Source organism: Anabrus simplex, chromosome 3 (genome assembly GCF_040414725.1).
Source record: "Anabrus simplex isolate iqAnaSimp1 chromosome 3, ASM4041472v1, whole genome shotgun sequence".
NCBI lineage: Eukaryota > Metazoa > Arthropoda > Insecta > Orthoptera > Tettigoniidae > Anabrus > Anabrus simplex.
Genome location: NC_090267.1, coordinates 371,420,920 through 371,436,483, shown reverse-complemented (window position 1 = coordinate 371,436,483; position 15,564 = coordinate 371,420,920). Strand labels below are relative to the sequence as shown.

Sequence of the window (15,564 nt, the reverse complement as noted above, 5' to 3'; positions counted from 1 at the left end):
CAATTTGAATGTGAACATTGAGGACAGGAAGAAGAGAAGAGTCAGAGATGTAAATAACGTCAGAGATGTAAATTACATCACAATCAACCAAGCCGTCCACCTTCTATTAAGTGCAATCAATGTGGCCGCATGTTTCATGACAAGATTGGTCTGCTAAGCCATCAAAGAGATCTGCATAGAGCATGTAGATAACGAAACAATTGCAAGAGAGAAATTAATACTTGGATACAAGTATCAGCCGTTGATGATGATGATTATGATGATAATAATAAGACACATAGACACGCCATCAGATTGCCAACCATATTATCTTGAAAAAATATATATTGCCTTTACCATACTTACGGATCATGTGCCAACTGAGAAGGCATATCCACTGAAGATAAATTAAGTAGTTGAGCCATTTTTATTTTTTCATGCAGCCCACCCTCAAAGGTTCATGTTGCAGGACCAGATGTCCAGCTCTCTGAAAGAAAGAAAGAAAGAAAGAAAGAAAGAAAGAAAGAAAGAAAGAAAGAAAGAAATCAATCAATCAATCAATCAATCAATCAATCAATCAATCAATCAATCAACAAACAAACAAACAAATAAATAAATACCAGTAAATAAATATTTTTTTTTAATATTTCATCCATTTCAAAGCAGTACACTGAACATCAAAACAAGGAGACTGGACGTTAAGAACAGCAAGCAGATCAATATGACATCAATGAGTCATTTATTAGGCATCACATTTATCAATTCAAAGACAAATTCTACAGTGTAAAAGAAAACAGTAATACACAAAATTTTTACACCAATATTATAGATCAAAGTATAATAAAACATTGCCTGCTTATGCTTCACTACCAAAGATGAACGTCAAAGTTAAAAATATGAACCAACTACTCTGCAATTCTTTACTTAGGATGGGCTAAACCCATTCAAGCCACTATTAATAGAGAACTATGGGTTCATCAACAACCACTTACATATAGTACGTGAACCTTTTCTTGATACCTGAGCTCCCTAGTGCTGAATCGTTAGACCTCGGTTATCTTCGAGATTCATATTGGCAACCTTTGAAACACAAACTATGAATCACTTATGCATCGCCGTGAGACATCTGGCGTACACTTTACATACTAGTACTGTTGTAGTTTACACAGCAAAGCCAAACTATAGAATTCATGCTAGGAACAAAATTTGCATCGAGAAATGTTATATAATTTGCGTGTGACACAGTTGTTGGTATAAACTGTATTCTCCTTGTTGTTGGTATAAAGTTTAGAAAATGCACATCGATCAATCATGTTATCGATTCGATTCAGATTTCATTTCCATTCAGTTGACTGTATAACTGGAACCGGGAGAGCTCCCTCCTTAATCCTCACCCCGTAAAAACCTGGTATCAAGAAAAGATTTGCGTACAGTAGACACTTGATAGGAGTAAAGAAGCTAAAAGAATGCTATGCTATTCAACATAATCTATTTACTACAAGAAATGAGTTAAGGCACGAAAATACTGCATTCTTACACAAATATCAAAGATAACAGAGAGTACATGTCAACTATGTTTAAAGGTTGACTGATGAATTAGGACGTCATATCTGACATCATACAGTGTAAGAAAAAGACAGAGAATTAACTCGAGGACCTCTGACGAGGGGGGCTCGTTGAATCCACTGATGTGATATTTTAGATTTATTAGGCGTAATTGTGTAAGCAACACTGTCATATTTGTATTCATTGTTTGTCAGGCTGTTTCTGATAAGAAAACCCTACTAATGTTCTAACCAATTTATAGAAACTTGGGAGGAATATGTTCAAAATCTTCTGTGGGCTTGGGCATGCATGAGACAGATTTTCTGGAAGTATAACAATAATGAGTGCGCGTGATATGCATTGTACACCTTGTTGAATAGTGGTCAACATTTGTGGCTGCAACCGTTCAGGTTCCAGGTTAGATCCCCAGCTCTATCCCTAGTTTGAGAGTCTGGAATGGAACAAAGGAGCTTTTTAATGATAACAGACAGTAAGAACCTCACTTACGGTATATGGATTCCAAGTTGGCAAGTTGCTCAACCTCATGTTATCTGTCAGCTGGAGAGAAATTCATCTTGAAGCATAAAAATCTTTTTGGTGTGCACAATAAAATCTGTACGTGTAGCAGAAACTATACTGGGGATAAAGCTACAGCAAAAGAGTGTAGTACTTGAAGAACCAGATGAAAGAAGAGTCCATTGCTATGAATGTGTGGATGAAGTGAAATGCAAGTAACTCAAGTACATATCTCTTCCAAATCCCAAACCAGTACTACTTGCAGAAAGCATGTTCGTACTAAGCACAGTGTGAAAACAATAATTGTATGCTGCAAGCTCCCACACCAACTCCAAACTCATTTTCAATCCACACACTGTCAACAATAACAATAGCAACATCAACAACAAATATTTGAACTCTGGAGTTTACAAATTAAAGTGCCAATCCTGTAATTCCAGCTACATAGGTCAAACAGGCCGCAATTTTGTCATAAGATACGCCGAACATCGCAACGCTCTCAAATACAATCGTTTTTCAGCTATGAGTGAACATCATAAAGCATCCAGCCACGAATACATTTCAATAGATAAAGACCTGAAGATCTTGCATTATGAGCAAAAAGGCACCTTGCTCAACGTTCTCGAGAGCATCCACATCGATTTAGATCAGTTTATGAACCCCACTCACAATTTAAATGAAGTCAGCGAGAAAAAAGAACATAATACTTGAAACATTCATTCCATACATTTGTCAGAATTTCCATAACACAAACAAACCCCACCTCCATCTCCCCGACTCACCACCACTCCCCCCTCCTCACACCAGCCCTGCATCACCCCTTCCCCCTCCGCTCCTTCCATCCTAGCAAACACAGCCAAACCAACAATAGACTCAATCACGCGACCGAGACCATCACTTTGAGAAGGCCAGGCCATTAGAGAGCACAACCACCTACAGCACACCGTAAGTTTAAGCTTTCTTCACAACCATTCCACACTTTTTACTTAGCTTTAGAAGTCAGCGAGTAAACTAACATCCTCTTGAAACATTCATAACTTATATTTGCCAAACAAACCCCACCTCCATCTCTCCAACTCACCACCCCTCCCTTCCTCAAACCAGCCCTGCACCTCCCCTTCCCCGTCCGCTCCTTCCATCCTAGCAAACACAGCCGAACCAACAATAGACTCGATCATGCGAACGAGACCGTTACTTTGAGAAGGCCAGGCCATTAGAGAGCACAACCACCTACTGCACACCGTAAGTTTAAGCTTTCTTCACAACCATTCCACACTTTTTACTTATCAACCCATGTTTCTCATACAACCTCATTTTTTTCCATTACAGATTAGAACTTCATTGACGGTTTCCACTAGATTACTTACAGTTTACTATGCATCTGTCTTCTACCTAACACAGCTTCTCAATTTTTATACGCGGCCCTTCCGACCCCTTTATAATAAGGCAAGACACCAACCAACATTATGAAACAATAATGAAGAAAGGGACCGCTAGATTGAGAAGATATTGAGAATGCTGCTATTTCTATAGCCTTAAATTTCATTGGTGTCTTTTCCCGTTGTCACAGGCTTTTCGCCTGCAGGTTATATCAGGCTTGGTTTCTCAAAAATGTTTGCTCCCGCTCTCCTCCTGACCAATTTGATGTGATGGGTTTCTACTAGAATGATTTTGACAGCAATTTCAAACTGTTTTGTCATTTTTACTAAACCAATAATTTGTAAACTATGAGGTCCACAACCTCACCATGTGCTACTATTATTCATTTCCATCTGCATCATTTGTTTTCTCATTCCCTTGTTTCTTAGGTTAATGCAGTTTTTAGTTTCAATTATTATTTTAAATTAACACCTGTTTCACTGAATTTTGTCGCAATAAGTTGTTTTTTGCTCTGCATAGTGATGTAAATATTGTATATTTGTACTAATTTTGTTTCCGTCTAGGCTCTCTTCTGTTTGTTTTTTCATTCGCTCTTTCATTATGTTTTTAGCATTTTTTCAACTTATATTATGTAAATTATTTTATTCCAACCCCCCTAATTTTTTCACTGAAGATGGCTCAAGTGAGCCGAAACATGTTTGAATTTGTTTGCTCCGTCTAATGACGGAATATATGATGTACTGAATAGGAGGATACTCTCATTTTTCGCCATTGTAAAGTGCTGCAAGCATTGCAGCTAATAATACTTGAACTGGTAGACTAATACGGTTCATGGGAGAAAGGATTATTTTTGGCTCTTTGGTTTTTTACTAGAGTGCAATGTATTATTTCCTGTTAGCCTGCAAAACCATGTTTATTTGTATTTCAGAGTTACCAATAAATAAAATATGTTTCAAAAGCAAATGGTGCATTTTACTCATTGGGTTTGATGAGCCTCACATTGGACTTACCGGTTAAGGTACACAAGCTGGCTATCTCCAGTTCACTCGTAGGCACCGTCATATGCTATTAAATATGTTCATTAGGGTACAAGGAAGGAGTAGAGGTGCGAAAATACTAGGTTTTTGTATTATTACCTGCCATATAGAACACTGAAAAGGACACTATATAGGACTGGAAGAGCACACGGCGACCATGTTTACTTGGTGACGGAGGGGTGATGACGTCATACCTGACATCATGGGGTGTGAAAGAGAGACAGGGAATTAATATCCGAAAACTAAGTCCGAATTTTCAAAATTGCACAGGTGTGGATATAGAACACATAAAAGGCCAAACTGCCAGACTAGAGTGTTCAGAAAAAACTATTTACAATGTGAATTAAGGGTGGAAATTTGCAATTTTATATGTAAAATTCTTTTGCACTTTTTAGATTGTTAATAGGCTTAATATGTAAACGGAATTGTTTCAATATAAGGTCATGACTGAAAATAATTCACAAAAAAAAAAAAAAAATATGAATGAATGATTTTGTTGACTGGACTCTGTCAAGAATGGTATAGGAAAAAGAAGACTGGACTGGAATACAATTACTGAAGAGGAGTGATGGAAGGAGAGGCAATGGTGGAAAAGTGCCATCAACTACCCGACCTGGCAGGAGCTGGACAAGGAGAAATGAAAATGATGAAAGAGTACTTTTTTTTTTTTGGTAGATGCTTTACGTCGCATCAACACAGAAAGGTCTTATGGCGACGATGGGACAGGGAAGGGCTAAGAGTGGGAAGGAAGTGGCCGTGGCCTTAATAAGGTACAGCCCCAGCATTTGCCTGGTGTGAAAATGGGAAACCACGGAAAACCATATTCAGGGCTGCCGACAGTGAGGTTCGAACCCCCTATCCCCCGAATACTGGATACTGGCCGCACTTAAGTGACTGCAGCTATCGAGCTCAGTAAGAGTACTTTTCACAAATATAGTAAGCAGAGTTGGGAAGTAATTGAGTAAAAGTAATTGGATTACTTGTAATGATTAACATTCTTAGTATTTTTTTTCTTTCTTGTAATCATTACCTTTTACAAAAAATAATTTTCACTTATACCTCCGTGGCTTAGGCGGCAGCGCGCCGGCCCCTCACCGCTGGGTTCCGTGGTTCAAATCCCAGTCACTCCATGTGAGATTTGTGCTGGACAAAGTGGAGGCAGGACAGGTTTTTCTCCGGGTATTCCAGTTTTCCTTGTCATATTTCATTCCAGCAACACTCTCCAATATCATTTCATTTCACGTGTCATTCAGAGGAGTGTGACAGGCTTCGGCACCCGGCACAATTCCTATCCTTGCCGCTAGATGGGGGCTTCTTTCATTCCATTCTTGACCTGGTCGAATGACTGGAAACAGGCTGTGGATTTCCATTTTCACAGTAATTTACTTCTTGAAACAAAATTGCAATTATTACATTCTACAGCAAGTTTCTCTCATTGGTTGGCAGGCCGAGCACCCAGCTTATCTGCCTACCGTTGACTCATCACTTCCCGTTACACAGCGCAGTGACAGCACGGGAACGCAAGCACTTTGCAGTTGAGGTCCGTGCTTAGAACGGGTATTAAGTGTTGATCTGGTGATCCAAATGTTTTTGAGCTGTTAAGTATTACTTCGGTGTATAATTCTCATAATGCCTCCACATGTGTATACAGCAGAGGAGAGGGTATTTATGTATGATAATTATGTGAAAACAGAGTCTTGCAGCGAAGTCGTTAGGCAACTTGTAACACACAATTTCCAGGCGCACGCACTCCACATAGAGAGACCGTGCAAAAACTCTTAAACTAATTAAGAGGAACTTGTACTTTACTCGATAAGAAGCGAAGTGTTAAGAAACGTGTATTTAATGACGAAAAAGTAAATGAAATTACAGAAAGATTAGGCTATAACATATGTGTACAAAATCCCTACGATGACTTGGACAAGAAGCCGGGGTTTTCGAAGAGCTCAACGTGGCGGTCTACGAAAATGTACAAATTGAAACCATACAACTGTAGTACACGAATAAGTAATTTTCTTAATTTTAATTGTTATCTCATGTCATGCACAGATAAAGTGAGTGAATCCATAATATTTAAAGTTTATACACAGACAGTAACTCTTTTCTTACTTCCAAACAGTTTAATTCAATAATACCACTATTAGCTATTCTTCCTCTTTTTCCAGATTTATTGCATTCTGCACTTAATATGGATTTCACCCCATTTTTCAGCTGAATGCCCTTCCTCATGCCAACTCTATGGGATGCCTGATGTATTCACTGTAGCAAGTTTCTATGGTGGTTGGTAGTGCCATGTATTACTTGTAAAGTAGATGAAAAGATGTATCTTAACGACACAAACACCTAATTCTCGAGCCAGTGGAAGTAACCATATGCAGTTAAAATCCTTGGCCCATCTGAAAATCAAATCCACGGGCTTCAGAACCACAGGCCACTATACCAACCATTCAGTCAACAAATAGGACAGCACATACAATTTTTAAATTCTGAATAAAAAACATGCTTGTTTTCTTTCTCCTGACTCACCTGGATCAATGGTTTTCTATTTGAAGGCTGCAGCATCACTACTCTTTGCTATTGGCTTTACGTCGCACCAACACAGATAGGTCTTATGGCGACGATGGGACAGGAAACACCTAGGACTGGGAAGGAAGCAGCCGTGACCTTAATTAATGTACAGCCCCAACATTTGCCTGGTGTGAAAATGGGAAACCACGGAAAACAAACTTCAGGTCTGCCGACAGTGGGGTTCGAACCCACTATCTCCCGAATACTGGATACTAGCCGCACTTAAGCGACTGCAGCTATCGAGCTCGGTGAAGCATCACTAATTACTGTCCAAGCTTCTTTGCAAATAAACAAAAACTAAAACATCTGTGAAGCATACGGCCCATTATGGGCCTCAGATAGCCAACATGATTGCTGCCACAGCCAGACGGTCTGTAGATATTCAAGTGGCATGTGTACAGCCTGGCGACATCCTCAGCCATATTACTTGGCTTTTGTTACCGAGTCCACTGTCTATTTTGGCTGTCAGCTCCTGAGTTCCTCTCATGAGACTGAGTGAACCCCATTCCAGACCTCAGTCAAGGATAGAAATCCTTGGATAAGCTGGGAATCCAACCCAGGGTCTCTAGGTAAGAGGCAGGCATGCTGTCCTTATACAACAGGCCTGTTATGCAGGACTTTCTGTACTATAGAAAGAACTTCACTTCTGCAGAGACTTTAGCATCACTGGAGCTAATTTATAATTATTCCACATGCAAAGAAATGCAGTCTTTATAGGCATTTATGCTTCGTGCTTAGTAAACTGTATTCAATGATATTTCTTTCTTAGGATTTTCAAGTTCTAAAGAGTACCAATCTCTCCATTCATATCTTCACACCGACAAATTTATTACTGGTAATAAGCACAAGATGACGTACGGCAATATAAAATTAAATAACTTAATTACGGTATGCTGAAAAAGGTACATATAGTACGCGAAACTTTTCTTGATCCCAAGTTCCCATTCAGCACTAGTGAGCTCAGGGATCGAGAAAAGGTACACGTACTACACTAAAACATTGTTCTGCAGCGGGTAATTTCAGTGTGATACAATTTCCACTATCAATCAACACTGATGAACTGGCTCTATCCTCATTATAAGTACTCTAGGCTACCTCAATGATTCAATGTACGGAGATAAACCACTGTCGCCTAATTAGTGAAGTGATTTATGGCAATATTTTATTTATCCAAAATCTTAGTTTTATTGTTGTAATGTATCAATCCGTAAATAATTCATCTACGAAAGACACATATTTTGTTCGACGACACAACTATTTAAAAAAATACCGCATGTTATACGTGAACATTTAATCTGTACAAATCACACTTACATTTCTTGTACTTCTCGTTATCGTCAATTTTTTCAACTGAAGAAAATAATAGTCTACTTATGATATCCATGTTGCTTCTTCATCGACTAGAAATTTTAACAAATCTATGGGAGTCTGTAATATTTACATTTTTAACACAGCAGATCAGTCATGCACTATCCACTAATATTTGTAATATTCCGCTAAAAGAAAGACCAAATGTAAACACCGTGAACGTAAACACAAAACAATATATCGATATTAATAACGATTCGATAATCATTCTAGCAGCTAGATATCAAGACCAACTACAATTTATCCAAGGCCAACCGACCCATCGAAACAGTCCATAAAGGCGGGTACAGACATGCGCGCCTAACTCCGTAACGTAACCACGTCGCGCGCCAAGGTTAAACGGGGCAATGTTACGCACCGCGGTTGCGAGGTAAACTTTTCTACCCCGCGCCGCAGGTCGTAACGCGTAACCTACCAGCGTTCCGCCAGTTGAGACAGTGCAGCTTTGAAAGATGGACTTAGCTGCAGCAGCCTATATTTATTTGCATTATGCAACTAAACGGAAACATAGGCGATGGTGGCAAACTCAGATATATTCACGTGGAACTACACATGGTGGTTCAAATTTGCTGGCTGACATGAAGTTTCAGACAGTTAGTGGGCATTGTAAACATTTTACTTGCTAAACCTGACCAAGGCGTCGTTTCCGTTTCCAACGCTTTGTGTTGATTTTTGTTTTCGAGTTCCGCGCAAGAGTATTATTGCTTAGGCAATCAAGTCGGAGGTTTAAATGTTTCAATATGGGCAGGTTTTTTTTACAGATAGGTCTTATGGCGACGATGGTATAGGAAAAGCCTAGGAGTGGGAAGGAAGTGGCCGTGGCCTTAATTAAGGTACAGCCCCAGCATTTGTCTGCTGTGAAAATGGGAAACCACGGAAAACTATCTTCAGGGCTGCCGAGAGTGGGGCTCGAACTCACTGTCTTCCGGATGCAAGCTCACAGTTACACGCCCCTAACCGCACGACCAACTCGCTCGGTAATATGGGTAGTGAAAGCATAGTAAAACAATTATTAAACACGTTTTTCATCAAGTGAAAATAAACAAGTGATTGACTGTAGCCGACCCTGCTCAGCGATTTTCAGGCCTGACGACGGTTTTCTGTACTTTAGTTTTACAATATTATATTAATACAGTATATAAGATTTTACAACGGTGAACTGGCCGAAATACACATTTCATCTTTGAAAGAAAGTCGTAATTCTCTGCAGACTTCTTTTTTTCCCTCCATGTCTTTCTATTACATTCATTTCGTGATCTAAATAATTCAGGGAGGGTGTGGAGGAATGTGCGGACTTATATTTAATTCATAAATTTAATCTATAACAACGCCTGCACTTCTGGGGCATGAAATACCACTGTCTTATGCGTGTTGTACACCATTACATTTTCCTGTCAGTTCAACATTTCACAAGAAATTTGTCAAATCTTGTCAAAGACTGTTCAACATTGCTGAAGGTTTGATAAGATTTGAAAAGATTTGGCAAGATTTGATAGCATTTCGTTTTAACATAGAGGAAAGGCAAACAGCTGTTGTAGTTGTTGGACTAGCAGCGGGGTACAGTCTTAAAAAGAAGAGAAACGCGCAATAAACCACAATTTACATGGGCAAAAAATTAATGTTATCTTCAACATAATTTTTGCAATGTATTTACTGCCATAACATCATTTGTAGAGGTTAAGTTATACTGCATAGGTATACTCACATTAATTGAAAAAAAAATGACAGCAATGAAACGGAAATACGTATCTCATTACATGAAAACATATTAGAAATTCCATATTATTATTATTATTATTATTATTATTATTAAATAATAATAATAATAATAATAATAATAATAATAATAATAATATTCCATGGGTACTAGAAGTGAAGGATCTGGAAAAAGCCCAGATAAACCCAAATGACACCGCGGACAGAAACCTTTATAGGAAAAAAATTAATGGATGAAAAGTGCAACCAGAGAACGAAGTGAAAAAGAAGACTGGAGCTAAGTGGACAGAAGAACGAAAAAGGATCCACGGAGAAAGGATGAGAGCTGTTTGGCAACTCAGAAAACAGAATCGTTAGAGCTTTGCGTGATCCATTGGGTCCATACGCACATAATAATAATAATAATAATAATAATAATAATAATAATAATAATAATAATAATAATAATAATAATAATAATAATAATAATAATATGTGTCTTTCTTTCTTAATCCGTTTACCCTCCAGAGTTGGCTTTTCCCTCAGACTCAGCGAGAGATCCCACCTCATCAATTTGATAGGGCCTATAGTTGCTAAGAAGGATACCACATTCAGAGAGGCTATATCGGTGCAAGAGAGACTGGGAGTGACAGTACGATTTCTAGCAACCGGTGATTCAAACATTAGTCTGCAGTATCTTTTCAAAATATCCAAACAGTCGATTAGTGTTATCGTACCGGAATGTGTCAAGCTCTGATTGAAGCATTAGACGAAAATATAAACGTAAGTAAGGAATTTATTGCTGGTATATTCTAAGTTTCATACATCAAACATTTTCTATTTTAATTGCTTATTCAACACAGAAACATTACTTTGTAAGTCTAATCAAGTCCTGAAAATCCATATCCACATCGTGGGAATTGCCTACTGTATCTGACTCAGTGGACAGATTGGAGTTGGAGTGAGGAGAATTGGGTGTAGTAGTAGTATTCGGTGAGGATAAGGAAGCTGATGGAGTGGGTGTTGAAACGGTGTAACCTTGAAAATGTGATGGGTTCGGCAGCTGATGAACATTATGTTGTGTAGCATGATGGGGATATTGGGGATATGTAGAGTGAACCGGAGAATGGAGTGGATGGGGAAAGTGGTCATTCCTTAAAATTTTCTTGAAATGCCTGGGATGGCTAGTTAGCCACAACATTTCCTTAGCTCTGTACATTTCAATAAATGCAGTGTGTTTTGCTCGGTCGACAACATTTTTACTGATCAAGCAGACAGAGGCGAATGTGTGTTACGCGCCGAGGTCCTGTGTACGTCCAAGCTTGCTGTAACTTCCGCGCGCGCAGCTCTTTGATGTGACGCGGGAAAACCGACAAGAAGTGGAACGCAGCGAACCTCGTTCCGTATCGTTCATGTTGCGGGCCAAGGTTGCGCGACGAGGGTACGGAGTACCGTCCAGACAGGAGCGCGACGCGGTTACGTTACGATGTTCTGTTACAAGTCTGGACGCGCCTTAATGGCGGCAGCTGGAGTGCTAGCATGCGTTTGTTTTGACAAGACCGACTACAATATATCAGACCTTAATGCTACTATCGATTGGGAGGAAAATGGCGCCTTCGTGGGCGAGCATTTGAGACATGTGTTTGGTACATATCTGTGTTTACATTCTGTTAAAGAGTGTTATTTTGACCGAGTTATTGAAGTATAAAGTATATATTTGGTAAAATAGTAATCTATATCGGTTTATTAGTACGTTGTATTCTTCGGAGTGTATATGATGGTATTTTTAGTGAATAGTCAAAGACCAAACTGTCGTATGTGTGTAACCAAAATTTGTGGTTAGGGAAATCTCTTTCCAACCGAAAATGTTGAGCCTATTCGTTTTTGTTTTCTTATTCAGTCGGTGTAATTTCATAAAATTTGACAGTACATATTAGTTTCATTGTAGAATATAAGTGTGTGAGTGTATTTATATGGGTCAGTGGTCACTTAGAATCTGTAATTATGCGAGGTCATGTGAGGATGTGTTGGTTTTGATCGTGTTGAACCGAATTTAAATCGAAATATGGCAATGCCTCTCATACAACTATTCTTTACTTTTTTAAGGAATAAAACATTAAGAGAGAAGTGGATTAAGAACATATATCTTGAATATTTTTACAAAGCAGTAGTATGCATATGTCATCTGATAGTAAGTATGAGGTTATGGAAGACATTATTTCTAATTCTAAATGGTTCACCTTCGAATATAATTAATTTAGATAGATGATAATTGATACGGTGATGTTCCATCAGTGTCTAACGTGCTTCAAAGTGTTGCGTGATTTAGATGCAATTGTATTTTGCAAGAATCTGTGCTTGCCTGCAGAACCACTTGGCTGGATCTTGGAGGATAACAAAATTTACAGTGTGACAGATGGAGCAATCTGTACACTTACACAAAAGAAATAGTCACTTGCAGGGATTAGCTTCGTTCGTAACGCAGGGGTTTTATTGTACCAATACCTTCCGATTCATGTTGTGGATATCTGTTATCAAGTAGTCTACACCAAATTGATGCTCGTCCATGTAGGTTAAAGGCATCATTGTTTAGAGTCAATAGAGTTTTATACTCATGTTCTTCAATGGGGAACATACTATTATATATTTAGTGTCTGAACGTACCATTACGAAGTTTACCATCATAGTTGGAAGTTGTGCTATACCATATGTCAAGATTTTCCAGTAAGGAAGGCTTAACATCACAGGGGCCGTTCATTGGGTTGGCATAATCATTTCGGGTGTACTTCCCTTTCATTGAGTGCTGAACGTTAGAAATTGTCCACCACTTTGAAATTAAGGCAACGCGTTATGTTTCATAGTTCTCATGGGAGTGAAGAAATTGACGAATATCGCTCCTTCAATTTTTAAACATTCAAAATGATGTTATAAATATCATTTTAACAGTTTGATAGTGTTTTTCCATCTATCCAGCGAAGTGAAATCTAAGAGAAAACGTTATTTGACTAAGTGAGATTTCTAAATAATCAGCGTGTTGTTCTCCTTTGCTGTGGGGTTGTTAATCTATTCTAGCAGAATACGTGTGATTCTAGTTGATTAAATGTGATGAGTAATTGTTGGCGAAGCGTTTCCATAAGTGCAACAGTGATTTTCCCTATGATGTTACATTTATCATGTTAAATTACCACCGTTGGCAAAATATGTACGTGATCTTTTCGTAATTTCTGGCGGATTGAACCAGATATTGTGTAGCTCTTTCAGTGGTATTAACACAAGTAATTTAATGTGACGCCGGGCTGAGTGTCTCAGACGGTAGGAGCCCTGGCCTTCTGACCCCAAGTTAGTGGGTTTGATCCCTGCTCGGTCCGGTAGTATTTGAAGGTGCTCAAATACGTCAGCTTCGTGTCGGTAGATTTACTAGCAGGTAAAAGACCTCCTGCGGGACTAAATTCCGGCATCTCCGAAAACCGTGAGTTGGTTTATCGTCGAAATGAAGTTATTGCGTACTACGCTAACGTTCATCAGTCGGCAGCTACTGCGCCCACGACGTCCACCATCTTGGTTTTGATATTATATGGCTATGTCTAAGCTGAGCTGGGAAGAAAAGGGAATTAGAATTAATGGGAAAAGGCTAAATAACTTGAGATTTGCAGATGATATTGCTTTACTGGCAAACGACTTCGAAGAGCTCCAGACCTTAATTACAGATCTTGCATTAGAATGTCAGTTGATTGGCCTAAGCATAAACCTTTCCAAAACAAAAGTTATGTCCAACGAATGGGTTCAAGCTGGAAATGTGAATATTAAGAACATGCCATTAGAAGAGGTCAGTGATTACATCTACCTTGGCCAGATTATAAATATGACAGGTGATATAAGACCAGAAATCTATAGGCGCATCAAGCTCGGATGGCAAGCATTTGGAAGGAATTCTTCAGTATTAAGATCAAAAATGCCAGCAAATCTGAAGAAAACAGTATTTGACCAATGCATCCTTCCTGTGCTGACTTATGGCTGTGAGACTTGGACTCTGAACGAATTCACAAAAGGGAAACTTCGGACCGCGCAGAGAGCCATGGAAAGGTCAATGCTAGGCTATACAAAGAAAGATAGGAAAAGAGCTGATGACATCCGGTCTGTTACAAAGGTTAAAGACATCTTAGAGAGAGTACGCTCCTTAAAATGGCAGTGGGCTGGCCATGTTGCACGAAGAAATGATGATAGATGGACAAAACTAGTGCTGGAGTGGAGTCCGAGAGAACATCGAAGGCCTAGAGGAAGACCACCGGACAGATGGGACAAAGATATCAAGAAGATCGCTGGTACCACTTGGATGAGATCTGCCCAAGACCGTTCTACTTGGAGAAGACTGTTGAAGGCCTACCTATACCCACGACTTAAAGAGGTCACATCATTTTAATGATTGAAATGGCTGATTGTATTGTATTGTATTGTATATATTGTAGTCGGTCTTGGTTTTGATTTGTGTAAGCCGTGTTGTTACCAAATATTTACGGAAATTTCAATATTATGAATCGTACATTATATTAATTTATAGTCTTAAGAAGGTTACAGATCATCTTTCAGTGCCGTAAGAAGCTATTTGTTCTCAAAGAGCTTATTTATTTCAACAATATCGGTGGTAATAAGGTTAATGTTGATTCTCGTGTTCTTCTCTCAAAGTTTCTTTCCTTCATTTTTAGTTACCTATGCAATATGTTTATAGTTTAATGTGCTGTGGGCCTGGATGTAAGTAAGAGCTGCAGTGTTCCTGTTTCCAAAAGACCTAGTATTAAGACAAAATTGGGTTAAGAGCATTCGTAAGGAAAACTTCGAACCGAATCACAGGACTAATAATGTTGTGTGGATTAATCATTTTATCATTTTTGAAATCAAATGTATTGTCAGGAAAGATATTATATACCCATAGAAGGCGGTGATCTAATTCGAGTGCCGCGCAAACTTCCAAAGTTTAAACTAATGAAGCCTATCCTAGCATTTGCCTTACCAGCCTACGTACCTTACTACAAAGAACGTTAAATCAGTCCCAGAAATCATGACAAATTTATTATTTAGAGACTTAATTATTCGTAAACGGTGGTGCAAGAATGATGTAATTAATTTTCAACGTTTTACAATGAAAATGCGTAAACTAAACCTAACCCCATTTCCCGTGGAGTGAACATGAGGATTATGTTTTTTTATATAAAATACAATTATGGCATCAGTTCTGGTGAGTTTTAAGCTGACGAGTGCTTTAGATGGTCAAGTGTATCATACAAATATCGCTTGTACCTACTCAACAATACAGGTGGATTTTGGAGGGTTGAATTTTTTTTGGAGAAATTTGTTTGCATGTTTTACATAATGAGCTGTGGTTAATGGTGTTACATAGTATTTCATGTAAGGTTAATAGTGTTCTTTGTTGACATCTATATATCGTATTTGCTGACCGGAGATTCATATGTGAAATAAT

The 15,564-nt window shown here is 38.6% G+C and overlaps 1 protein-coding gene across 4 annotated transcripts in view; it reads right to left on the bottom strand.

The window, feature by feature from the left end:
* The window catches only part of LOC136866390 (sodium channel and clathrin linker 1), a 180,547-nt gene extending 171,984 nt beyond the window's left edge, over positions 1-8,563 (bottom strand). Inside the window, exons 1-2 of one of the 4 annotated variants that reach the window (XM_067143305.2) lie at positions 8,340-8,563; positions 346-466 (exon numbers count right to left, since the gene is read on the bottom strand). In XM_067143305.2, coding sequence (XP_066999406.2) covers positions 346-404 — 59 coding nt within the window. In that variant the 5' untranslated portion in view covers positions 405-466; positions 8,340-8,563. Of the gene's footprint in view, positions 1-345; positions 467-6,983; positions 7,261-8,339 lie in introns of those variants that run through there. The other 3 variants (XM_067143307.2, XM_067143302.2, XM_067143303.2) reach the window with 3 other exon arrangements.
* Positions 8,564-15,564: the final 7,001 nt, after the last annotated feature.